At 30.6% G+C, this 26,616-nt stretch overlaps 3 protein-coding genes across 6 annotated transcripts; 2 read left to right on the top strand and 1 right to left on the bottom strand.

Annotated features, from left to right (window-relative positions):
- Nucleotides 1-3,563, top strand: LOC108489592 (BTB/POZ domain and ankyrin repeat-containing protein NPR1). The gene is made up of 4 exons (XM_017794245.2): nucleotides 1-1,329; nucleotides 1,577-2,330; nucleotides 2,680-2,877; nucleotides 3,083-3,563. Exons 1-4 carry the CDS (start codon nucleotides 781-783, stop codon nucleotides 3,343-3,345), a joined length of 1,764 nt encoding a protein of 587 aa, XP_017649734.1. The 5' UTR covers nucleotides 1-780; the 3' UTR covers nucleotides 3,346-3,563.
- A 5,160-nt stretch (nucleotides 3,564-8,723) lies between these two features.
- Nucleotides 8,724-12,423, top strand: LOC108487164 (uncharacterized). 2 transcript variants are annotated; one of them, XM_017791429.2, is made up of 9 exons: nucleotides 8,724-9,453; nucleotides 9,958-10,155; nucleotides 10,318-10,406; nucleotides 10,497-10,632; nucleotides 10,829-10,903; nucleotides 11,209-11,330; nucleotides 11,407-11,482; nucleotides 11,704-11,763; nucleotides 11,997-12,423. In XM_017791429.2, the coding sequence occupies exons 2-9, from the start codon at nucleotides 10,015-10,017 to the stop codon at nucleotides 12,123-12,125; spliced, it is 828 nt and encodes a 275-aa protein (XP_017646918.1). In that variant the 5' UTR covers nucleotides 8,724-9,453; nucleotides 9,958-10,014; the 3' UTR covers nucleotides 12,126-12,423. The 2 variants fall into 2 exon arrangements, with proteins under 2 accessions (XP_017646918.1, XP_017646917.1); XM_017791428.2 differs by having other exon boundaries at nucleotides 8,724-9,085.
- Nucleotides 12,424-15,551: 3,128 nt separating this feature from the next.
- Nucleotides 15,552-17,603, bottom strand: LOC108488338 (trihelix transcription factor ASR3-like). 3 transcript variants are annotated; one of them, XM_053019851.1, is made up of 3 exons: nucleotides 17,362-17,603; nucleotides 16,330-17,040; nucleotides 15,552-16,083 (listed from the first exon to the last, which is right to left on the bottom strand). In XM_053019851.1, exons 1-3 carry the CDS (start codon nucleotides 17,495-17,497, stop codon nucleotides 15,764-15,766), a joined length of 1,167 nt encoding a protein of 388 aa, XP_052875811.1. In that variant the 5' UTR covers nucleotides 17,498-17,603; the 3' UTR covers nucleotides 15,552-15,763. The 3 variants fall into 3 exon arrangements, with proteins under 3 accessions (XP_052875811.1, XP_052875810.1, XP_052875812.1); XM_053019850.1 differs by having other exon boundaries at nucleotides 15,552-16,107; XM_053019852.1 differs by having other exon boundaries at nucleotides 15,867-16,112; nucleotides 17,362-17,601.
- Between the last annotated feature and the right edge of the window lie 9,013 nt (nucleotides 17,604-26,616).

The following is a 26,616-nucleotide window of genomic DNA, read 5'->3' on the forward strand; positions in this document are numbered from 1 at the left end:
AAGAAATATGAAATTTCCTAATAATCGTCATTTTCCGGACGGACGTGGGGACTATTTTTCTTTTTTTATTTATTATTTTCTGCATTTTTCTTAATTATTTTTTTTTTACCCTTCTCTTTGAAGTTTTTTATTTTCTTCATCAAAAAAATGGGAGAATCAATTAAGCTTTGATCTTTTTGACAAGTTCATTTTTTTTCTGCATCTTTTATAGAGCTAATTAGGTGAATATTTATGGGTTTTCTTTCTTTTAGGATCTGATTCCTGATCTTCTTTTAAAAACTTTTCCTTTCTTCTAGTTCTTTTTTTCTTTTTTGATTTCTTTTTTTTTTCCCCACTTATTATGTCAATTGAAAGGTTTGGAAATTCAAGCAAGTTTGTATTTTTATGCTTTCATTATAATTGTTTTCCGCCATGTATTTTAGTAAAATTAACTCTCTAAAAAAAATTCAATTTGGAATTTTCTGTTTCATCTCTTTGTTGCATAAAATTATTATGATGATATCAGTCTAGAGATTCAGTTTTGAGTATTGTTTGTCTGAATACTTATTTTCTGAAAAGGAAAAAAAAACCAAAACTATATAGGAATAATTGCTAGTTTTGATACTTTTGTTTAACAATACTATTTCGGATTTGTACGCAGTTTTCTTTTACATTTAGCTTCGAGATTTAGTTTTCCTTTACGTTTTTTTCTGTTGGCTCAATAGCAATAAGAGGTTGGATTTTTGGGACCACAGTTTGGATCTTTCTTGTTCATGAATTAAGCTTTTGTTCAAGATTTTAATGGCTTATTTGTCTGAGCCATCATCTTCTTTGAGTTTCAGTTCATCTTCTCATCTATCAAATGGCTCAATCACTCACAATATACCCCCTTTTTCTGTTCCTGAAACTGGGGCTAACCTTGAAGCTTTAAGTTTGACCAAGCTCAGCTCTAGTTTGGAGCAACTAATTGTTGACAATTGTCCTGTTTTTAGTGATGCTGATATAGTTGTTGAAGGTGTTGCTGTTGGTGTTCATAGATGTATTTTAGCTGTTAGGAGTAAGTTTTTCAATGAGGTTTTTAAGGAAGGATCTGGGTCTTCTGAGAAAGATGGAAAGCCAAGTTATAACATGTCTGAGTTGTTGCCTTATGGCAAGATTGGACTTGAAGCTTTTCAGGTGTTCTTAAGTTATTTGTATACTGGAAAGCTCAAGCCTTCTCCTATGGAGGTTTCAACTTGTGTTGATAATGTTTGTGCTCATGATGCTTGTCGACCCGCCATAAGTTTCGCTGTGGAGTCGATGTATGCATCATCCATATTTCAAATACTGGAGCTTGTTCCACTTTTTCAGGTAAACATGCTGAATTGATTTTTTAGCAACTTTGTTTACTTGTCAATTTTAAGTGTTGACTTGTGATTATCATAGTAATAGTTTATATATATATGTAAATGCATTGAATGTGTACTCAGTGTAAGCTTACATGGATACCTTTGATATGTAATAGAAACCATTATGTTGATATGGTAATTAAACAACATTGTTGGCTTGACTAGAACAAGAGAATGCCTACTGATTTCATTTTTGTATATATTTGCAGCGGCGGCTTCTTAACTTTGTTGAGAAGGCTCTCCTAGAGGATATCATGCCAATCCTCGTGGTTGCTTTCCACTGTCAATGCAGTCAACTAGTTTCTCAATGTGTTGATAGAGTAGCAAGGTCGGATCTTGATAGCATCTGTATCGAGAAAGAGCTTCCTTATGAAGTTACGGAGAGTATTCGGTTGCTTCGCTGCAAGTCTCCCTCTGATGGTGAAGGCAATGAGGCAGTGGTTGATCCTTTGCGAGAGAAAAGAATTCGGAGAATACATAAAGCATTGGATTCTGATGATGTCGAACTTGTTAAATTACTTTTAACTGAGTCTGACATAACTTTGGATGATGCTACTGCACTCCATTATGCTGCAGCATATTGTGACCCCAAAGTTGTCTCTGAGGTTCTTGGCCTGCGTCTGGCTGATGTCAATCTGCGGAATTCTCGTGGTTACACAGTTCTTCACATAGCTGCAATGCGAAAAGAACCATCAGTGATAATGGCACTTCTAGCAAAAGGGGCATCTGCTTCAACACTGACATTGGATGGACAAAGTGCTGTTAACATCTGCCGGAGGTTGACAAGACCAAAGGATTATCATGCCAAGACGGAGCAAGGGAAGGAAACGAATAAAGACCGGATATGCATTGATATTTTAGAGAGGGAAATGAGGAGAAATCCAATGGCTGGAGATGTTTCTGTTGCTTCCCATGCATTGTCTGATGATCTGCATATGAGACTTCTGTACCTAGAGAATCGAGGTATTACTTTATTCGGGGATTTCATGTGGCTCTTTCTAATTGGTTTGTCGTATTGCATTTCCCAGCATTTCATTTATGCTGTAGAACTAGCTGAGATATAAGTCTTAGGTCTTGTACTTTGGTCATCCATTTACGATGCCCCAATAAAAGGCTATGTTTCAATCGAAAAAGTATGAATGTGATCAAATACTTGGTAGGCTTCTTTCAGTCGACTTTTAGATAGAGTCAAGCATGTAAATTTTCTCTTTATAATCTGGTTTAAGATGTGGTTTTGTTCCTTCGGATTTAACTACTTGCACTTAAAATTGCATTGGAGAAGATTAATTATTAGTGATGTTGTCTATTGCAGTGGCATTGGCAAGGTTACTTTTCCCTAGTGAAGCAAAACTTGCCATTGACATAGCACATGCCGAAACAACCTCCGAGTTAGCTACTGGCTTTCCATCAAAAGGTTCAAATGGAAACTTAAGGCAGGTTGATTTGAATGAGACACCCATTATGCAGAAGCAAAGACTTCTTGCTAGGATGCAAGCCCTTATGAAAACAGGTGAGGGATTGCGCTTTAAATATCTTTATATTCAGGTCCATTCATCTCTTTCATGTCATCCTTTCTATTTTTGCATTAGGAGATTCATTTTTTGTCTATGTCCTGTTCAAGCAAGTACTTTTTAGTGGCTATTCTCTGCTGGAAATTGATACAAACAAAATCTGCTCACAACTTCTTAAATCTATTATGTTGGTTTGTTTCACAGTGGAGATGGGTCGGCGCTATTTCCCTCATTGCTCAGAAGTGCTCGATAAGTTCATGGAGGATGACCTTCCTGATTTGTCTTACCTTGAGACAGGGACCCCAGAAGAGCAAAAGATAGAGAGATCACGCTTCAGGGAGCTTAAGGAGGACGTTCAAAGGGCATTTAAGAAGGACAAGGCCGAGTTTAACCGCAACGGTTTGTCTTCATCATCATCGTCATCTTCTTTGAGAGATGGTGGCCCCTACAAGTATAGGAAATTGTGATTATATCGGTAAGGATTTCTTGTGAGTAAAACTTATAACTCTTCTCTGCTTCTGTCTACTACCTGTTGCCAGGGATAACTTGTTTGATAACCTATCCTCTGGTGATAAAGGTAACCAAACTTATACATACACCATTAAAGATCTATAGGAAGTTTATGTTCTTTAGTGCCTTAGAGAACTATGATAATAGAAATTTTCAACTGATTCATCTCTTTTAACCTTTGTTTATTTTCTGAACAAGTGGAGCAATATGCACGGTGGAAAACGTTTTTTGACGATCTTATCATTCTAACCAAAAACCAGCGGCCGAAACCATCAACTTGAATGAAAATTCATGGCATTGTACTTTCATGTGTTTTTATAGCATTAATCATACTGCAAATATACGGTTCCAGAACTTTGAATAGATACCATAAAAAGAAGAAAGAAAATGTGGAAGTTATGTCTTTGGTTGAAGGTATCAGATACCTGTAAAAGAAGTAGAAAATGTTTCAAAGAAGAAACGTCATGTGGCTTTAAAGGAAGAATTCTTAGCTTAGCATAGCAGGCGAAGCAAAGAGGGAATCCTCATTTTAGGTAGTAATTTTAGCCGCTCACTAGGTAATGGGGGTGCCTTTATTCTTCACTTTGATTATGGCCAACTTTTACCATTAACATCATAAGGTCATTCCGTTCATCCTTTCGGTGGCATTTTTTTTTTTAAAGATGAATATAGAACAATTCTGGTATTCACCAGTTTCGCTATTTAAAGTTTGAAAGAATAAAAATATAATAAAGTTTGACAAACTGTTAGAGTTTTTCTCATAAATATTTCTAATAAACAAATTTTCAAAAAAAATTTAAGTTATTTTCACTATTTTTATATAAAATATTATTTATATATAATTAAAATTAATTATTAATTAAATAAAAATAAAAATAAAATTCGATTCAATTTCAAGTAACTAAGATTCTTTTAACATACATTTCATAACCCGTTTAAACATCTCAATATTTCGATTTTTTTTACTCAAACTCGAGCCATAGCGGGGATTGAACCAATTTATAGAAAATCCCACCGCATCTACAAGTACCAATCTGGCAATCTCCAAGCCCCTTCAGTCAGGCTTTTGAGCAATCCTTTTGATCTTGGGAATTTTTAGTACAATGCTGCTACTACTTTAGCAGATATTTAGTAGCAAGCTTGGGCCTATGTTTATGTTAGTTGTCAGTCCACAGACCAAACTGTCACAAATCATTGATTAAATCTCTATGCTCGAGTAGTCAAGTTTCAACCTAAGCCCCAACCAGGTATTTTTTTAACTAACCCAAAGTTAATTATTTCGCTAATAAAATTTTAACACTGTTGACAAAGGTTAAGGTGGAATCCCATTTTATGTAAAAGATTATGTGGATAATTTTGATCCAAGTAAAATTTATGTCTAATTTCTGAATTCAAATGTAATACATTTGTTATTATCTATTGATATGATTGTATTTGTACTCATCTCAAGCTATATTATGGTTCAATTTTTTTTTTAATTATAAAAGGAGGACAAAGTCCTAATAATTAGCACGATTTGAACCTAAACCACATCTGGGGCGGTAAATATTCTGACCATTAGGTTTGAACCTTAGAGACAATATTATTAGAAGGCAGCACGAACCCTAAACATGATAATAAAATAAAAATAATAACTTGACAGTTATGTAATAAAAAGAATTATGTTGTAGTCAATAATCTCTTTGTCTAATGGTAAGAATATTATGTTATAAATACAAGAGTTTGAGTTTGATCTCAAATAATTATTCTATAGATTTTACAAAAAATTCTCATAATGTTTAATTAAATTTATATTTTAAAATCGAAAAATAAAAGCAGATAAATTAAAATTTTAAACAGCATCTTAGAATATGTTTTAATCTAAAAGTACAATTTAAATTTTGCACTACAAAATAAATCAAATAATTAAATGATAATTTTGTTAAGGAATTTTTTTATTTACTTCTTTTTTATCTGAGTACAACATCATGATTTTTAGTTTTAATTTTTTGATACAATACTTAAAAGTACTAATAGTCCTTCTCTAACCCTTAAATAAGATAATAATGTATTTCAGCGCACTTAAACTATGTTCACTTAGACCAGCAACAATGTCGATACTAACTAAATCGAGACTCAATCGGCTAATATGAGATTTAAAAGATTTCAGATTTTTTTTTCCTTACTGGTACCATTTTTAGTTGTGTAAACCAATAAAAATTAAATATTTTCCATCGAATTAACTAGAAAATGAAAGAATGGAAAAGAGTAGTTGAATACAACAACTTCATTTAATTTTATTTAATTCTTTGATTAACATATTTATTAATTATCTTTATCTAGCATATACTACACTAGAAGTCTAGAACCCACCAAACCCATGCATCTCATTTACTCAAATCAATTGCTATCACGTTATTTTGATATTTTATTAAAGTGTAAGGATTTAATTCATAATTTTTACTAAATATAGGAATTAATAGTTGAATTTAATCATTAATCAATTATAAAAGTTTAAGGGTAAATTATACAAATAGTCACTTAATTATTCTCGCGTTCCTGTTTTAGCAAATCAACTTTAAATTTTTTTAATTTAAACATTAATGTTTGAATTCGTTTATGTTTTGGTCACTCACGGTTAAATTGATAACGAAAGCTTTTTTCTAATTAATATAATAACACATTTAGTCATCAATACTTACTTATTCTATTAATTTAATCTTAATTCTAAATAACTCAATAAATCTAACTATTCACATTTACAAATTCTATCTATTTGATCATCAAATTTCCCAATCAAAGCTTTCGGCTTTTAAAACTCCCTAATAGTTCAATAGATGTGGGATGCCTCTGTTTTAAAAGCTGAAAGCTTTGGTTAGAAAGTTTGGTGATCAAATTGATAGAATTTGAAAATATGAAAGGTTAAATTTATTGAATTATTTAGAATCAAGATACGTAAGTATTGAGGACTAAATATGTCATTATATTTAGAAAAAAACTTCCCGTTGTCAAATTAACAGCAAGTGACTAAAACAGAAACATATTCAAACATTAGTACTTAAATTGAAAAAATTTAAAGTTTAGTGACTAAAACAGGAACACGACATAATTGGGTGACCTTTTGTATAGTTTACCCAAATTTTAATTAGGTGAAATTTGGTTATCATAGTTTCTTTTTTGTAATTATATAATCCTTGAAAGCATAAAAGGATTGGATTGAAATAAGCTAATTAAAGCAGGTAGTAGTTTAAAAAAGTAAAAAATAAAAATAAAAAATGAAGAACATGGGGGTGTTGGTTGGAATTTCATGCACGTCTTGTTTTAATTTATTATTAAAATTTATGGAATCACATAACACTATTTTATTAAAAGCAGATCATATTCACTTATTATTTTATTACACATTTATTTATATTATTAAATTTTTAATTGAGTTAACATCAAAAGTTAATTGTAGTATAATCTCGATATTTAGTTTATTTGTCATGAGTATTTATCTCATAATTTAATTTATGAGTTCAAGTAATAGAGATTGTTTGTTTGTAGTGTGTGTCGTAATAATCTACGTCCGTAAAAAAATATATGAATTGAAAAAAAGAAAAAACCCTACTCTTAATGTCACTAAACTATTAGAAAGTTTATATTTTGATCATTCAACTTCAAAATGTTGCAAAATGGGCAATTAACTATTCGAAAGTTTTCATTTAAGCTAATTAGGCTGTTAAAAAGCGTTGTTGTATGACATTCTCTGTTTACACCGGTTGCACTAATCGGAAGCTCTTATTCTCCTTTTTTTCCATAGTTTAATTTTTTTTATGAAACATCTTTGCGTCATGAATTTATGAACAAAAATTCAAATAACTTTCTTATTTGATCTCAAACACCGACTGCCAAATCGATTTTAATTTAAGGTATATTCTTATATTCGTCGATGACTACTAATCCATTGTACCATTCGTCAAATCGTCGTTTGGAGTTTACTAACCATACTTTAAAAAGAAAAAAAAACTTAACAATTCAATGACTCGGATAAAATTTTTTGAATAGTTCTGTGACTATTTTGTAAATTTTTTATGTGATCAAAACATAAATTTACTGATAATTTAACTGTCTTACGTGTAGTTTTATCTAAAAAAATCTATACTGATTTAATTTTAACAAATTACATAATTTTCGCATAAATTTTTTTTAATATATTATAACATAATATTAAATATAAATAAATCCTTGCATTTTCGAGGAAAGAATTGCTAAAATATAAAACGATGTTCATTCATGCCAAAAGCACAATGAAAGCCAAGGCTAAGGGAATGCTAATGGGGCGGATAAGGGGAAGGCCAGTGCCAGATAGCCAAATTAATGTCTTTGGACTTTTTAAAACCTTTCATCAATACTTTTATTTAAGGATGGTTTTTAATTTAATTGTAGAATTATTTATTTTATAAATATTTTTATTTTTATATAAAATTCAAAAGATATATATTTGAATTCAAAATATTATAAAATTTAATATTTTAATTTAACATTTTATATCAATTTTATTAAATTTATCATATAAAAATTTCAACTACATTTTAATTATATCATAATTTCGTTTTATTTTGATTTCTAACAAAAAATTTCATGGTTAAACTCTAGTGCTAATAAGGATTGTGATTAACTCAGGTAAGCCCCTTTTTTTATATTTTGGGGCCTTAGATAGAACAATAAAATGGGATTTTAAGTTTTTTAAAAGTTACATAAATTTTTTTAGGTTCTTCAAAAGTTGGTAAAAGTATATTTGGACCCTTAAAAGATGGTAATTTTTTTTTTTGGCTTTTAAAAGTTAAATTTTTTTGAGCCGCTTAAAAATTAAAAAATAATATTTTGAACCCCTTTCAGCATTGAACAACTGCATTTCTAGACGACCCCAAGGCCAGATTTGAGCTCAGGGATGATGGAACCCGTTCCCACCTCACAACCCCATACCCAAAAGACTTTACTTCAAATTCAATGCTTCTTAAACAACTTACACATATATATATATATATATATATATTGTATACACTTAATCTCACACTAAGCAATGAAAAAATTTAGGATTCAAGAAAGAGTAACAAGAATGGTAAAAAACAACACAATTTAACAGATATAATCAGAACTTATAATAAAATTATTAAAAAGAACAATATGAATTTATATTATTTAATATTTACCCATGTAAATAAATCTTCTCTGAAAAAAAAAAAGTTACTAGATAACAAACAAGTCACATGTTTCCCATTTGAAGAGTTTTAAATCACTTTGAGCTTTGGAATTGATTCAAGCAAACAAAAAAAAAAAAAAGTAAAATTCAAAATTTCTACATATAAAACATAACATAACCCATAAAACAAGTGTCACACATTTCTCATTTTTGGTCTTATTATTATCTTCCTCTCAATCTTGCAAGGATAAGATTGCAATGGGCTAAACTCCACAATCTCCACTCTGTAAAGTGCCCCAAACCAACCGAATAAGCTGAACACCCCCAACGTCTCTCATTAGCCAATCTCATTACATGACCCATCACCATTCACCCCCAGCACCTATATTCACCAATCCACACTACTGCTTCTTTCCTTCTTCTGCTTTTGCTCTTTTTTGCTTGAATTTTTTTATACCTTTCAATTATTTTTGGTTATTATTGAGTTGGTTGAAGATTCCAAAATACTCTTCCCACACTGATTAAACCTTACGGTTGGTGCCACTCTCTCATTTTCTTTTTGGTACCCAAATGATAAAATAGGATTTGATTTCACTTCTTTCTAGTTTCGTGTACCTTATGTTTTGGTTTTGAGTCTTCTTCTTCTTTCATGGGTTGTTGTTCATTTTTGCATTGCTGTTTTTGCCATTTGTACTCAGTTATGGGTCTTTAAAGGTTTGTTTTTTCTGGGTTTCAGGCATTGATTAGCCTTGGAAAAAAAAAACCTTTTTTTTTTCTGGTCTCTGGTTTAAGGTTTCTCTTTCAAAGATTTTATTTTTTTTTCCTTTTCTCCTTTAAATACCAACTTGCATTTTGCTTACATTTCGTGGTTGTTTCTTCAAGCTTGTAACAGATGCTTATGGTAAGTCGATTTATCGGATTTGTTAGCTGTTTTGCGTCTATCGTTATGACTTTTGATTGCTTGATCCAATGCCATTTAAGTGTTCTTCAAATAGATTACTTCAAATATCAATGTTTTTTCATTGCATATTTGCATTTGCATTTGCTTACCCGAAATGGGAATACTTGCTTGATCTGAATCTTACCATTAGTATTTGCTTTCTTCATTTTGATTAAACTTTAAGAATTTTAGTTGTTTCGTGTGTGCTTTAACTTGACTGAATTGAAGTTATCGTTACATGGAGGAGATCTTATATCTTGGAATAGGATGGAAATTGTTGGTATCTGTGTTGATTATTTATCTCCTTCAAGCCTTTGCTTGTAGACTATATGGTTTGTGGTAGTATCCAATGTAGAAACCTCCTTAATTTTCTTCTTTAGAACCATTATTCTAAAACCTACATGAATGCTTTCTTTCTTTTCTCTGATACCAATTTGTTTTTGTTTATGGCATTGATGAATGAAGGAGGGAGGAGACTAAGAGGAGACACCCATATTGCTAAGGTGATCTTGAGATTCCAATATGAGAGAAATGCCTAAACAGACAGTGATGGCTATAAAGTCTTACCAAAACCAGGCTCAGTTGTTGGTTAAGAACTACTTATTTGCAGATCCCTTCATTCCATACACTTCCATCCTTGGTGGCATTCTTGCTTGCAAAGTGGTAAATTGAGTTTTTCCTATGTTAAATATGTTTCAACTTTTGAATTCAGGATCATTGAATCTTAAGGCAGGATGTTCCCTAGTACCGTTTTATCATGAAACTTGGATGAATGGATTTTTCCTTTAATGATGTTCATTTCACATGTTTCTCTTCATCACTCAGGCATATGATCTTACCCAGTTAATCAGCAATTTTTACAGCAAGACTTACCCTGGTCTTACTAAAATTCAACGAGTAGAGTGGAACAATCGGTTAGTGTTGTGCATGATCTAGTTTCTCCTTATTTTTCTTCTTCTGTTATCATGTTCATTCCCTAACTGCTCGTTAACGTATTTTGGCAGTGGTATCTCTACTGTTCATGCCATTTTCATTTCTGCTTTATCGTTGTACTTGGTTTTCTGGTCGAATCTCTTTTCTGATGAACTTGCTGGTCTTCTTGTCTTCCGAAGCTCACCACTTTCTACTTTTGGATTAGGGGTAAGTTTTAACCTTCTTATGTGGTCTTTAAGATGTTCAACCGGGTATCCATCTTAAATGTTTATTAAACATGGCATCACTATGTCTCATATATACGCTGCTTCTAAGATCACTTTCCTGGATAAAATTCAAGTGCCAACTTTTGGTACAATGCCTAGGCCTTTTTAAAATACTTATTACTTACTATATTTTACAGGTTTCTGTTGGATACTTCGTTTCGGATCTTGCAATGATTTTATGGCTATATCCCTCTTTAGGTGGAATAGAATATGTAAGTGTATACTCTATGTGGATAGCACTCTGGCATTCATTTTTACTATTTGTTTGTTGTGTTACTGCTGTAAAGAATGATGGCACCCATTCTGTCACCACAGTCGAAGTTTCCATAAAAACTCAGCTGTTTTCCTCACACCTTTCAGACTCATTAATTGAATAGAGTTGAGTATTTATACAACCGTAATGGTTTAAAGCAAAGCAGGCAACAAATTATCAAGTGTCTCATGCCTGAACTGCTTATGTTCATGTAGTCTATCGATGCTAAGGGATGACTAATAAGATACTAGCATCTGATTGCAGGTTATCCATCACAGTCTTTCAGGAATTGCAGTGGCATATTCAATGTTTACTGGCGAAGCACAGCTTTATACATACATGGTTCTTATATCTGAGGTGACAACTCCGGAGATTAACATAAGATGGTAGGTTCTAACTAGTGAGATTTTATTTATTGAAATTCTGATATAAATTAAACCATCTCCTGTTTCGGTGATGAAGGTATCTTGATACAGCTGGTATGAAGAGGTCCACTGCATATCTCATTAATGGAATTGTCATCTTTTTGGCTTGGCTGGTGAGCTAAACTGTTCTATATTCATCGTAAAACCGACATGAGTAGTTATATCACAGAAAAAAATAGGAAAAAGAAGGGAAAAGTTGAACAAGTAATTAGATCCGGGTGGCAGTCAAAACAAGCTTTTGTTTGTATTGGGTAGCCAAAATTCCTTTATTTAAAGTTCCTTTGCCCTTGTCTTTGAGCATGTCAGATGAACTGAGGTAAATTATGAATTGCAGGTTGCAAGAGTTCTGCTTTTCGGCTACATGTTCTACCATGTGTACTTGCATTATACACAGGTAATTTCACCTCCATGATCTTTGTATTTTAAGGCATGGTCAATCTCTGTTTAATCCCAATATTCACCTTCCTCCGAACACATTGTCTAAAGTTTGTACGCCCACCAATAACCATCTCTTCACAATTTCCATGCCCAAACTGTAAACCATTTGAACAATCCTGGTATCATTGATTCGTTTTGCTATAATTATCTGCTAAAATTCTGTTCTAACTGACTTGATTAATTCAATAGGTGATCAAGATGCATATCTTTGGCTATATCTTGGTTTTCGGTGTGCCGGCAGTATTAGCCACCATGAACTTGATGTGGTTTGGGAAGATTATTAAAGGTGTGCTGAAGACTTTAGCAAAGAGGCAGTGATGAAATATCGCCAGTGAATGCCTAATAAATCTTCAGGTATCGTTCTGCCCGAGACTTGTACATTTTTCTACTACTGCTGCCATGTAAAAAATCATAGAGAAAAAAAGTCAAAATCCAAGTACTAAAGAAAAAGAAAATCGAGTCTGATCCGGTTTTTCCAGTTGATGGAGATAGAATCGTCGTTGTAAATCGTTCCGATCTAATATATATTTTTGGTAATCATTTCTCTTGTACTGATATGTATACCTACACCATATCTTTCATTTACTTCTTTCATGAGCACATTTTACTCTCAAAATTTGAATCAAAGATTGTTATATTTGAACATTTCTTGATTATTTGAACATGGAATTCTTTGCCTACTTACATTACATTACATTACATTACATTACCTAATTAGCATATTGAAGATTTTCTTATTGGCACAACCATATGGTTCTGAATTGGCAAACTTGATATGTTATTCTGATTCTTCATTTTCTTTAAAACAACTGTGTTCAATAACTTCAAACATGAACACGAGAGTATAATTTTACAATAAAATAAAAACACTTTTTTTGAAAAATTAAGCATGCTCATATCGAACATGTATCCATATTTGACACTTTAAATCTGGATAATATAAACTTTATCAGCAATAATCTCCATGGAACAGCAGTAATCCATATCGACATAATCTGACAGGATCAGCACAGCAACCTAAAGACAATAAAAAGAAGTATGGTTTTAAAGCTCTTTTTAATTCATTACTTTGTTGTAAGAATCCCATTAACGTTGAATCAAAGGAAATCTAAAACAAATGTAAGCAGTAAAGAGACTGGCAATGTTATTAAAAAATTTCAAGCTTTTTGCATTTTCTATCCTGCAGATGCATTGCTTTTAAGTTCTAGCATCTGAAAACAAGCTAAACTTATCTGGAAAGTAGATTTTAGGAGTTGTAAACCTAAATATACCTAATAATGTTCTTGAAAGTGGTCTTATACTGTCATATAATGTTTGGACTTGGTAAATCCAATTTTTAGAATTTGGCCTCTTTGCTTTATAATGTGTGGTAATTTGAAGGACCTTAAATAAGCCATGGAAGGGGGGATGGGGCGTTTGAATTTTAAGCCCCTGAGACTATCCCTACTACTAACAACGCCCACTTTATTAGATCTGATCATGGGTTGGATTACTTGTCCAAACCTGAAAATTCAATTAAAAAGTGAGGGTTTAGACAAAAATATAGGTTCAAAAAATAGATTTGGATAAAAAATAAGACTTATTTTCTAAATGGGTTGGACCTCAGGTAACTATTTTTTTTGCCCCGGCTCAAATCTGCCTAGAAAATTTTTTTGCTACTATTTTGTTACTGTTTTGTTGTCATCTTACTATTATGTTACTACTATTTTTAATGTTATTGTGTTGACACATTTGACATTACACATATGATTATATGTTTTGACACATCAGATTTTGAAAATAGTAAAATTTGATTTAATGGAGTTAACCGTCACCATTTGGTGAGAATTAAAATTTTAAATTTTGAAAAATAAAAAGACGAAAAATACCAAATTAAAGTATTGAGACTAAATCTACAACTTCATAAAATGCAAGGACTAATAACAAAATTTAACCAAACAAAAATCACGCATCAACTATTAATATAAAAAACAAGAAGATTTCTCAACGTTTTCATATAAACCAGGCGATTACATGAATAAATAAGACAGTACATGGCATGGTATGGCCATGGGACCTCTATTTGCTTTAAAAGAAAGGCCTTTATAATAAAATGTGCAGAAAAATCGAGCTCCGAACTCAACCTTTCATGAATTTCCCAAACATGTTTCCCCAATAATACAACAAATCTTAACAGGAAACTGTGTGCAAAACTTCCCACTACAGAGTTTATATATATATTTACAGAAGAAATCAAAGTTTTGAGCTCCAAAAATGGAGGAGAGGTCCTGATGATTTTATTTTTTTATAAAATTGATCTTTAAGTGTTCCAAAGTTAAGCAACAAAGCTTCTCAATTCACGTCCATTTTGCACATTAAAAAAGTATAAACCTTTATATCCCATATTAAGCTGCTTTGGAATAGAATGCAAACACTGTTTAACCTACTGCTGGAATGTCTAATCTCTAGACTCTGTGGCCTAAAAATTCTTTCTCTATATCAAACATTCTCTAATCTGCAGATACTGTAAAGCTAATGAGAGCTATGGTAGGCACACACACACCATGGCTACAATTTTTCGTTTTCTCGAGGATTCTTATTCTTCTTTTTTTCTTAGTATATGCTGATGCTCTGTCAGATCATAACAAAAGCATTTTTAGAAGCAAGCAAGAAGCAAAAGCAGATTTCCCATTTTTTACCTTGAGTTTCTTCGTATTTATGGGTTTTTTTTTTATTGATGATAAGGGCATCTTTGCAAGGTCGTGTTCCTCCATTTCAAGTTCATGTTGGGAACCAATTGGGGGCCCTCCTCCTTGTCCTGCCAATCAGTTGCATTTAAATTTTCAAGTACAAAAAACCCTTTAATTATATGTATGTAACATTTTGAAGATTTAACTACAAACAATGTCTAATGTAATCCAGCTTGATGGGGTTTAGCTAAGTCAGCAAGTAAACTTAATGGTACTATAAATTGAGTAGCAACTGGCCAAAATAGGGGGGAGGTAGATAGTAACTGGTGAGAAAAGGTGGGGGGAGAGAAAAGCTGAAAATGGCAATTATATCCAGCCTCTCTAACATAATAATAACACTCTATAAAAGCTGCATATATATAAACCCTTTTGTCAGAAAATTACAACCCAAAGCTACCAAATTAGCCAATAATTGCCTCTTCTTCCTCTTTTTTCTTTTTTTTTTTTTCCTCTTTCTCAATCTTAATTCACAGTGGAAACTAAAGAGAAAAAAAGGCCCAACTTTTGTCACAGGCAAACAGAGACTACAATACAAGAAGAAAAGAAAACTACTACCTCCTCCAATAATATAACCCAGAATGGCATTTCTGTAAATTTATGGAACCAGACATCCCTCGGGGCCTCAGGGTTCAGAGATGCATTGACTGGTCGCCTTTTGACCAGTACCAGAGAAGTACTGGTCACTGCATGTTCAGTAGCCTGCAACAATATTTTCTCTCACATTTCTACCTCATAAATGATAAGATGAGTCCCTCACATTTCCACTTCCCCTACCATGGCATGTGTGGTTCACACTCCAAAGGACCAACCATGTATTATGAACACTGTTTGAAGGGGTTGTTTTGGGGTTCTTTAAACAAAGGAGAGTAGTAGGGTTATACTGCCAAGTCTGTAACATATTAAGGCAAACTTAAAGAGAAAAAAGTTGCAGACTTTGTATGACAAATCTTTAAACAAAGCACTTATGGCCTGACCTATCACTTTTAATCCATGTGATTCAATCAATTGAAGGAGATACACAACAATTTGCTTATACTTCACTTTTGAAAGCATTACAACCAAGCCTTAGTTTGTGTTTAAACACAAAATATGAGTTTAAACACTAGAGATAAAAGATTAAACATTAGAATGATCAATGGAAGTGAGTAGAGTACAAACATGAAACATAGAGGATTACCCAATTACTATATACAACTACCAATGTGATTAATTAATATTAAAAGAGAATCACTTGGGAGCTGATGACTGGTTCTTGTGGGAAGCTAAAGCAAAGATGGAATTAGCAAGCTTGTTAATCGCATCAACCAGGCCATCCATTCCTTTTTTATTGATCTCAGTCTTAGATTCTTCAATCTTTAGTCTTCTTTCATGGAAGCTTAAGAGATCTCTATGTCGCCTCTCTTCTCTTTCTTCACTAGCTTGGATGGCTTCTGCTATAATGGAAGCACTTCTGGAGATTGCAGTGCTTACTTCATTTGTGTTGTTAGGAGTCCCACTGGTGCCTTCACCATTGCCACCACCTCTTCTCCTTCTCTTTGCTGGTGAGTCTGAATGCTCACTTGTATCAGAATCTGAGCTATCATCACACATCTCCACAACATAAAAATATGGAACCAATGAAATTAATCAATACTAACTGAAGATTTTATGACACACGGAAATTATCAATTATTAGTGATGGAAATCCTGCCAACCCTTTCAAGCACACGTACACACACACACAAAAAAAAGAATGCTATTAAATGGCACATTAAATCTATGTGAGCAAGGCAAGGGAAAGAGAGAGTACCTACCTATGGTGGGCAGTGGCTGAGCAAATGAAAGAGGTGGTGGTTGTATTATTGGTGCTGGTGGCGGCGGCAGCTGTGGTGATCCTTGTGGTAGAGGTAATGGAATTGCAGCAGATATAGGAGCTGAAAGTTGATGTTGTAAAAGAGGAGGTAATGAAGGTTGAAAAGTACTAACCATTGGTCTATCCATAACATACGATATGTTGGGAATATTGGGATCTGAGCCTCCACCACCACCAGCCGTAGCGGCCACCGTTTGAGCTCCTTTCTTCTCCACCACCTCCTCCAAACGGTCATATATCTGGCATAACATGTTACTAGGCAAGTTCTTTTCTTTTCTTTCATTCTTCTCCATCTCCCAATATGATCTTTCCTTACTATCATTCCCTTCTCTCTCAGCTACTTTCCTTTGGTACTCTCTTACTTTCTTGTAGTCCCTCATGAGATTATCCCACTTGTCATTGCACTGGTTTTGGCTCCTCAAACACCCTTTTCCCCAACAATAATCTTCCACCCATTTCCATCTCAACTCTGCCGGTTTGTTCCTCCCTTCACTGTGATCCCCACTTCTCTTCATCCTTCTCTCATAATCCATCTCTTTTGCCTCAATCAACACCATTGTTTCGTTAAAAGTCCAGTTCCCTTTCCTGTATTCCCTAGTTACAGCATTGTTACCGCCTTGGTCATCCATCATCAAGTGCATGCTAATACACCCTAAAACAACATAAGCTAAAATGGCTCAACCAAAAAAGAAGAAGCAAAATGAAGTCTTTTTTACAAGAGAAAGAGAAATGAAAGTGGAGGGACCTGATTTGATGTCTAGGTAACAAAGTAGTCAAATATCACAAAGATTTCTAAATGTGGCAATGGAAATACTATATGTTTTATTATATGCATGATCATGTTTTTGCTGCACTTAATAGAACTTGATCATGCTATTTTTCAGTGTGATTGTGTTCTTGGTTTGCACTAACCCCTTAAAATCATAAAAGAAAATCTTGAGAGGTTAAAAAGTTTAAATCTCAAACTACTTACTGAAACCAGTGGTGTGTCTCTCCCCACAAAGTGAGGGAAAGCTTAGCAAACTATGAGAGAGACAAAGAGAAAAAGAGTGGGAGAGAGGAAGTGTTCTCAAGTGTACCATTATAAGAAAAATGCCAACCAAATCCATTCAAACTGACATTTCAACAAACCCCAAAAATTTTCAATGAGAATGGTGAGAGAAAAGAAAGTGAAACTGTTTTTTTTTTTTTACTTTATGATATTTTATATTGTATAGTATATTATATTAACTTTTTTAATCCGGTTCAGTATGATCTAGCAAGATCTTGGCTAAGCCACCAATGTTATCATCCTCACCCCTCTTTTCAACTACATTTATAGTTGTAAAATAATAAATAAATAAAACATCTATAGTTACTTCCTACCATAGAATAATAAAGAAAAAAACACACTTTCACAACTGTATAACATTAACTTCCTTAATAAAGTAAAATTAACTTATGTTTTTTTTTTTTTTACAACCATTTGACTTTCTAAAGTAGTCATTTAAAAAAGTTTCTAATTTAATCAAATACTAAACAAATTTTATTATGCCAATAGCTTGCAATGCTAATTAATACTCATAGTGGTAAGTAAGATCATTCATTAAGGGTGAGTTTGAATGGTGGTTAAGTGGAGTATAGTGCATTTAATTTATTTTTTTGTCTCATGTTATAATATTTAATTTCATCGTCATCGTTGTTTTTATACTAATAACAAGTAATCGCACCGTCTATTCAAACTCATCTTAAATCTTAATATCTGAAATATTTTAAAGATGGGTTTTGCCTTGGTGTATGAAAGGATGATAAAAAGTAGGTTAAATTTTACTTTAAATCTTTATACTTTTCATACATTTAGAATTTAGTCTTTTATGTTTAGATTTTAAATTTTAAATTCAATTGTTAACGTGATTAAAATTTTCTCTTAAATTTATTGGTGTGATATTTTAAAAATATAAAAAATGTTATAATGAAATGATATTTAATAGAAAATTTTAATTATGTTAATAATTGGACTTACTTTTTATTTTTTAAATCTGAAAATTAAAAGACTAAATTTTAAATATATAAAGAGTATATGAACTTAGCATAAACTTTAACCTAAAATATATAATTATGAAGGGTAAAGTTGAGGATAATTACAAAAAGGACCGAACTCAAGGAGTTGGTTTGGACATAAAGGGAGGAAGAGGACATCCTTTGGGGAGGAAAAACACAGATGTGAATTTCGTCTTTTAGGAAAGACATTTAAAGCTCAGTGCCACGTCATCAAAAAATTTTTCCCTTAGCTTTTATCTACCTGCCAACCAGGGACCAGGGTTAGGGTACCAAAAATGGTTGCCAGTGGTGGTCTCACATTGACTAGGGTTTTGACCATATAGACGACGAGCCCTGGCCCATAGGGTCTTCGAAGCCCCCTTGACTAGTCTCTTTCGTTCTAAGTTTTTGGACTCTAGCCTGTACTTTGATTTTTCATTTTAGCTGTAACAATTCTTTTTTCTAACTTTTACAATTATACATTTAGATCAATCAAGTCCTTTTGTTAGTTCTTCATGAATAAAATTATTGGGAAGCCCCTAAGCACATTAATCTTTATATATTTTAAAACGTGTAAATTAGTTCGTCTGTTAAATTTTATCTGATATTACTAATTTGATATTTAACTTATACTTAAAATATCATTTTAATATTTCTTAACAATAATTTTTTAAAAATCTCTAAAATAAATATAAAATATTAAAATTTTACAAAAAAAAATTAAATATTTTGATTTGTCGGGTTCCTCGACCGCCTGGATTATCCATCGTTATCGGCAAAGAAGAAAAACCCAAGATTGGAATTTGATTGACGAGCTTCAAGGATGAGGCTTCCATTTCCATGATTTTGGGCTTGATTTTAATTCTATTTCCAACAGCTCAACTGGGAAACCAGGGATTAACCATTGTAAAGAAACCAAAATCAAAGAGGGGTTTAAAGTTTCACATGTTAAAACATTGGGGAAGTGGTGGCGAATTCCGTCGTGGGGTTATGGCTACCATCGGTGCAATTTGGGTGGACATTATATTCACCGTTGCCCTACTAATTGTGACCCTCAGTTTGACTATAAAGGGTTTCCAACTCATAAGATTTGAGTTTTAAAAGCTTTAAGATTTCGTATACCTCGACTACAACAACTTCAAGTAGCTGTAATTCCATAGGTGAAATTTGTTGTTTTGACGAGGTATTGTTTCGCTAGTTTCTGTGAAAAAAACATGAGAGATTGCATTGTTTCAATGGCTACCTCTGTTTGCCGAAGGCAAATAATGGTGATGATCTTCTTCATAATATGACTCTCTGAGATTCTATCAATCGAATTCTGAACAATCTGAGAAAGTTTGGAACTGAAGCTTCCGCCATGAAAAGGAAGCTCACGCTCTCAATGGATGAAGATGAGGAACAAAGGAAGCCCAAAATTTTTAATAGTTTTAATATTTTTAACAATTTATATTTATTTTAAATTTTTTTAATTTTTTAGAATTACTGATAAAAAATTAAAAACCAAAATAATATTTTAGCTATAGTTCGGGAGGAAATTAATAATTAGTCATTTAAATTCACTTTCCATATCAACATTTAACGAATAGATTAATTTATACTTTTTAAAATATATAAAAATTAATTTATCTATTTTTTAATCGAATAGTTAAAATACAATCCATCATTTAAATATAGGGCTTTCTTGATATTTTCACATTCTCTATGCAAAAGTATATATTTATATATGTTTGTTTTATTATCACTATTTTTCTTAATATATTATATTAAAATTGTACATGCGGTAAATATATATATATATATTTACAGTTTGATTCACTTGAACAGAATATATTACTTAATTGATATGATAGTTTGAGAAATTAAGAACTTTTTAAAATTTAAAACACTTTGAAAAATTTAGCTACACATGAATTAACTCATTTTTAATAAAATTAAATTACTTTTTATATCTATTTTACGATCCATTACTATATAAATACCTTTCCCGAATAGTTGTATATTCATTTTATACGATGCAACCATGCGGTAAGAAATGAAGCAAGAGACAAACAACAAAGCTCAAAATATCTTTTGGCTTACCATAAATAGTTTTTGAAGTACTCTTTTAGGTTTTTAAAAGAATTATATTTTTAAAAGGAAATATCAATTTCAATCTTAAAAATAATGTTATTAAAGTGAATAATCACTTATTTCAAATATAAATCATAGAAAATGAGAAAAATAAAATAAATCATCGTTTTTATTCGAAATTATTTTCCATGAATAAATCATGCAACACAAAAAATAATATGATGTAAATTATTAAAATATGTATAAATGTATAATACTTGGTTATATTAAAAATCACATAAGAATAAATACATTGTGAATTTGTGGATAACATTAGGAGCAGATCTAAGAGAATTGACAGAGGTTTGGGTTCCATGAAAATGGAAATTTAATAATTAGAACTTTTATATTTATAAAATTTTACATTATTAATAGTAAAACTATAATTTAACATTCTAAAATGATAAAATTTAATTTAATTCTTTAAAATTATAAATATATAAATGTTAAAATAATTAAATTATATTTTTACTATCATAAAATATATAATTTAATTCATGCCTTAAAATGGATTTTGGCTTCGCTGTTATCCCTTTTAAGTCGGTATTTATGGATTTGTCACAGATAACACAAATGCTTATAGTAAAACATAAAATAAATCTGATGGTAGTGATGTAATAGAAAAATAAATAAATTTATAGTAGAAAGAAAAGCAACCACGAGAGCAATATGTGTTGAATAATAAGGAAGTTGGGCTTAGGCCATCAAAGTTGTTGTGGGATTTGGGGAAAGTGATGAAAAATCATAATAATTAAGGAGATAATGAAATAATATCCGCAACACTTCCATATCAACAACAACAACAAAAGAAAACAGCAATTATTACGTGTAAAATATAGGAATAGGGAGCCACGAGTCCGGATAATCGGTATTTTAATTTTATAAAATTATTTTAGTATTTATTTAATTTATCGTTATTTTTAGTTATTAAATTTATATTTTTATCAAATTACTCTAAAATAAATGAAAAAATTAATGTTTGTTAACATAGTATACACATTGATTGTCGAGTGGATGATATGATAACATTTAATTAAAATTTAAAAATTTAAAAAGTATTTAAAAATATTTTTTATACATTTACATAGAAATGAACCGAGCTTGAACGAACAAACATTTGTTCATGTTTGTTTGTTTATTTTTAAGCTGGTTCGTATTCAATTTGTGTTCATTAAGAATTTTAATTTTTTTGTTCATATTCGTTTATTTAAAATTATGTGTTTTCATGTCCGTTTGTTTATGTTTACGAATATGTTCATTTAACTTAATCGAATATGTTCACAAACATTAAACTAACATGTTCACAAACATATAATTGAACATGTTCACGAACAATGTTAATGAATAATAAACAAATACATACACACAAATATTATTTTAATATTTTTATAAAAAATCATTAATAAATAAACGAGTTATAAATGAATCAATAAACAAGCTTTTAAACGAGCTTATTCATGAACAAAAACGAACCGAACACACCTCTGTTACGTTCTGTTCATTTACACCCCTACGTATACACTTTTTAAATAATTTTTAATTTTTAAAATATTTTCATATATTTTTTATATTTTAAAAATTAAAAAAATTAATTAAATTTTGATATGTCACCCATGTGGCAATTTACGATATGCCGCATCAATAAAGTTAAAAAATATTAACTTTTTCATCCACTTTGTGGTGATTTGATATAAAATACAAGTTTAATAACTAAAAAACGAAAAATTAAATAGAAAACATAAAATAGTTGAAGGGCGTAGTTGAAATTATAAAGCAAACTTTTTGTTAAAATTTAAATTAAATTTAAAATTTAAAAGTATTATTATTAGAAGGATTTTACTAAAATATTAAAAAAAATGTTGAGGCACTGTCTTGAGTGACAGTAAAATGGTGGCGACAGAGATTGGTTAAGTTGTGAATGAGGGGAAATACTTATATAATTGTTAAAAGTCGGTGATTTGAATTTGAAAATCAGCATTGAGGAAGTACGTACAAAACCGACGAGTTTCCCCTTTGTATGGTTGAGTTGTTTGTTTATTAAAAAAAAGAAGAAGAAAATATTACCTTTTTTTACATTATTTAAATTTCAGTTTTGATATCTAAAATTGAAATTTAGTTTTATATTTTAAAATTTTATATAATTTAATTTCTTTATTTTAATAATATTGTTAGTTAATTTAAATAATTAATATTATTAACTGTTTTTATTAAATGTTGATATCGATTTAAAAAATTAAATTAATATTTTGATCGAAATAGTTAAAGGTGTTAATTATTTAAATTAACTAATGTCATTATAATATCATAGAGATCAAAATTTACCATAAAAATTTAAACATAGTAAAGGGACCAAAACTAAATATGACCAAAAATAATCGTTCACCTAACACAATTTATATAAAATAAAAGTGAAAAACTGCATCTCAAATTTAAACATGATAAAAAGATCAGAACCAACAAAAATAATCTATACCTAACATAATTATCCCTAATGTCCTTTTTTGTGTTTTTATTGTTACCATATAATTGCTCTTGATTTAAGAAAGAAACAATTTAAAATAATAATATCTTGCTTGTTCATAAATTTAATTAAAGTATTATAAATACTTACATATAATTTTCTTTTATAAAAACTCATATCTATACTACCATATATAAAAGGAAGGCTCTAAGACCTTCCAGCTTCGACACATGTCGTTGTTGTTCTTTCTTTTCCTCCTTCTTCTTCTTCCTTTTTTTTTTTTTTAACATTATTAGAAAAAAATGGTTTAATTTCAATTATGGTGCATCTACTTTCTAATTATAAAAGGAAGGGCCTTCCTCCATTGTCACGTCATCGTTTTTCTCACATTATTAACAAAATTGGTTAATTTTCAATTCTAGTACCTCTATGTTTTAACTATATAAAATGGTCAAATTTTAATTTCGGTCCCTATGTATGCATTTGAGATTTGATCTTTATACTTAAATTTTTGACACGATTTAGCACCTCAACATTTATAACATCATTAGTTAATCTAAATATTTTATTCTAATTAAACAACCAAGATAAATTTAAAGAATTGTTAACATCATTGAATTGTTTGTTAAATTGAGTCCATTATAATGTCATTTTTTATGACATGATTATCAAGTGAGTATATTTTTTTTAAATTTTTAGAATGTCATATCAACAAAATTTAATAGATGTATTTTAATAATGTTAATAGCTAGAATTGAAGTTTTAAATTGAAAAATAAATAGACTAAATTTCAAATATATAAAAAGTAAAAAATTTGACACATATTATAACATTTAATTTTTAACTATTTAGTCCAAAATAATTAACCCAACACAGTTAAAAACTATAATATTGAATATATCAAATTATAGGAAAAGGGATGCTATAGTCTTCCTTAGATGACATGTGTCATTCCTTGGGTTTTCTTTTCAATATTATACAGTAATTGTCAATTTTTGTTTTGATCCTTATATTACACTAAAATTTAATATTTAATTTTATGCTTTAATTTTTTATATAATTTGATTCCTCAACTTTTATAATACCATTAGTTATTTCAAATATTTTATTCTGATTAAAATGTTTATATAATTTTTTAAGTAAAATAAAAGTACTGAAACTTAAATTTCAAATAGGAGAAAAGTTTAGAAACTTAAAGCGTATGGATAGATAAAGATTTAAGAGTTAAAAAGAAAAGAAAAGAGAGTAAGATACATGGAACATTCAATTGGAAATGAACACATAATCCGATTACACTTAGTATAAAAAATAAGCATATATCAACTTTGGTTTAATATGTAATATTTGATAAAATAAATTATGATCTAGTACTTTAATTATAATATGAAACTTTGATTATGATTTACATGTATAAATCAATTTTGATTTTGATTCAATTGTATATCTTTAAAAATAAATATAATAATTTATTTTCATATTAGACTAAAATAATTATTTGTGTATATAATATATAAACGTAAAATGGCTTTAGATTAGAAAATACCACTATTAATTTGTGAAATTTGAATCAAAACAAAATTTATGTATAAAATATATAAATTCAAAATTCATGCATACCGTCTCATATAAAATTAAAAGTTAGGAGGACGTGGGTTCAAGTGTGCTGAATCACGTTATCTTCTTATTTTAAGGGTTGAGAATGAGTTATAAATAATTCTAAGCGTTATATCAAAAAGAACTTATACGATAAGAATTTATAATGAAATTAATGTTTTTAAAAAAAAGTTTTTGTTAAATAAAAGTGGGCTTTTAAGGCACCATCCACGACGTTTTGAAATCAAACATTCCTCCTATAAGTAATCTCCATACAATCACTTAAAAAGATTGTTACATGTCTCAATGGCTAGTAAAAAATGAATAACTTGTATATTCTTAAGTTATTGTATTGATTTTAAATTTATGTATAAACTTTAAATATTATAAACAAATCCTTAGACGATAAAACTATCAAGAAAGTCCTTGCACTTAGGGGTAAATTGCATTTCGACCTCTTTATTGTAAAAATAGGTAAATTAATTTTTATGCATTTCGAAACATGTAAATTAGTCTCTTCGTTAATTTTTTTTTGTTTAATGATGATGTGAAATGTTAAATCCATATTGAAAATTATTTTTAATGGGTAAACTATAAAAATGACCACCCAACTATGCTTTTCATTCTATTCTATTAATCCAATTATTAATTTTTTCGATTTACTCACTAAATTTTTCAAAATGAAATATATTAGTCACTCAGAGCTTCTGTTGCCTTTTTTTATTGGTCTACTAACAAAATTAGCCCTCTAATGTTTACACATTCTATCAATTTAATCCTAAATATAAAAAAATTTCAAAAAATTTAGCCCTCAATGTTTACAAAATTTGTCATTTTAGTTCTGTAACACCTCTTAACCCCAAGCCGTCACCGGAATAGGGCTATGAGGCATTACCGAACTTATATACTAACATTTATACAAAACCGAGTCATAAGCTTTACATTCCAGATCATTTCTTATCAAATTTCATCTTAAAGTCCTTAATATGGGCCTACGAGGCCCAATATATGTTTTAGAAGTGATTTGGAACTAAACTGACAACTTTAGAATTTTTTCCTTGAAGATAGGGGCACATGCCCGTGTGGCCTGGGACACCCCCGTATGGCCTGGAACATGCCCGTGTGGCCTGGCCATGAGCAGATTCTGACTTTTCCACACGGCCTGGGCACACGCCCATGTGACTTGGCCGTGTGAAACCTCATTTTTCACCATTTTTAAGTTGTTTTCACATATCAAACACACCTAGATCATGCCCAAAACATTGACTTATAAAATGTTGATCAAATAACATTCATTTATCCATTTTCTGTACTTAAACACAACCATACACTAATAGAATCCATCTAATCATTTATTTTAAACCAAAACATGTATATTTCATTTTCAAATATAAAACATCACATTCAACATGCTTTGCATACTTAATCATTCACACAATTAAATTATTAAATCAACTCCTATACATGTCATATAAACCAAAAAGTTGTTTAACAAAATCTACCAGAGTAAATTTGGATAGTGTGACCCTTGATGTAGATCCAATCCTCCGTATGTATATAAGTCAATCTACAAAACAAATCACATACACAAGTAAGCTTATAGAAGCTTAGTAAGCTCATAGGCATAATAACACAAATCTTACCGAACACTGTACCGAACACTGTACACAATTATATATGTATTACTTAAACTATTTCATCCTGAAAATCACAACTTCATTAATAAACTCATTTGAATAATTTTCATGATGCAATTCACGAACTTAATTCTTTTGGGCCCATTTCTTATTTATTTCTATTGTCAAATTAGGGAACAATAATGGAATTGAGTGCTTCGTTATCACGTTGCCATAGTAAACTATGGACTTTCTCATTGTCACACATCACACACCGAAGCCATAGCCCTGCCATGGTCTTATACGGATCACATATCATATTGATGCCATATCCTAGATATGGTCTCATACGGAATCACATTATTACATTATCACTTTGTACCGATGCCATAGCCCAACTATGGTCTTATACGGAAGTACATATCACATC

This window comes from Gossypium arboreum, chromosome 10 (genome assembly GCF_025698485.1).
Source record: "Gossypium arboreum isolate Shixiya-1 chromosome 10, ASM2569848v2, whole genome shotgun sequence".
In the NCBI taxonomy this organism is placed as follows: Eukaryota; Viridiplantae; Streptophyta; class Magnoliopsida; order Malvales; family Malvaceae; genus Gossypium; species Gossypium arboreum.

Coding starts and splice junctions, on each gene's coding strand:
- LOC108489592 (XM_017794245.2), top strand. CDS start 781: ATGGCTTATTTGTCTGAGCCATCATCTTCTTTGAGTTTCAGTTCATCT. Junction 1,330..1,576: donor AGCTTGTTCCACTTTTTCAG/GTAAACATGCTG, acceptor ATATATTTGCAG/CGGCGGCTTCTTAACTTTGT. Junction 2,331..2,679: donor TCTGTACCTAGAGAATCGAG/GTATTACTTTAT, acceptor TGTCTATTGCAG/TGGCATTGGCAAGGTTACTT.
- LOC108487164 (XM_017791429.2), top strand. CDS start 10,015: ATGAGAGAAATGCCTAAACAGACAGTGATGGCTATAAAGTCTTACCAA. Junction 11,331..11,406: donor CCGGAGATTAACATAAGATG/GTAGGTTCTAAC, acceptor TCGGTGATGAAG/GTATCTTGATACAGCTGGTA. Junction 11,483..11,703: donor TCATCTTTTTGGCTTGGCTG/GTGAGCTAAACT, acceptor TATGAATTGCAG/GTTGCAAGAGTTCTGCTTTT.
- LOC108488338 (XM_053019850.1), bottom strand. CDS start 17,497: ATGGATTTGGTTGGCATTTTTCTTATAATGGTACACTTGAGAACACTT. Junction 17,041..17,361: donor GAGACACACCACTGGTTTCA/GTAAGTAGTTTG, acceptor ATGTTGTTTTAG/GGTGTATTAGCATGCACTTG. Junction 16,108..16,329: donor TCAGCCACTGCCCACCATAG/GTAGGTACTCTC, acceptor ATGATAGCTCAG/ATTCTGATACAAGTGAGCAT.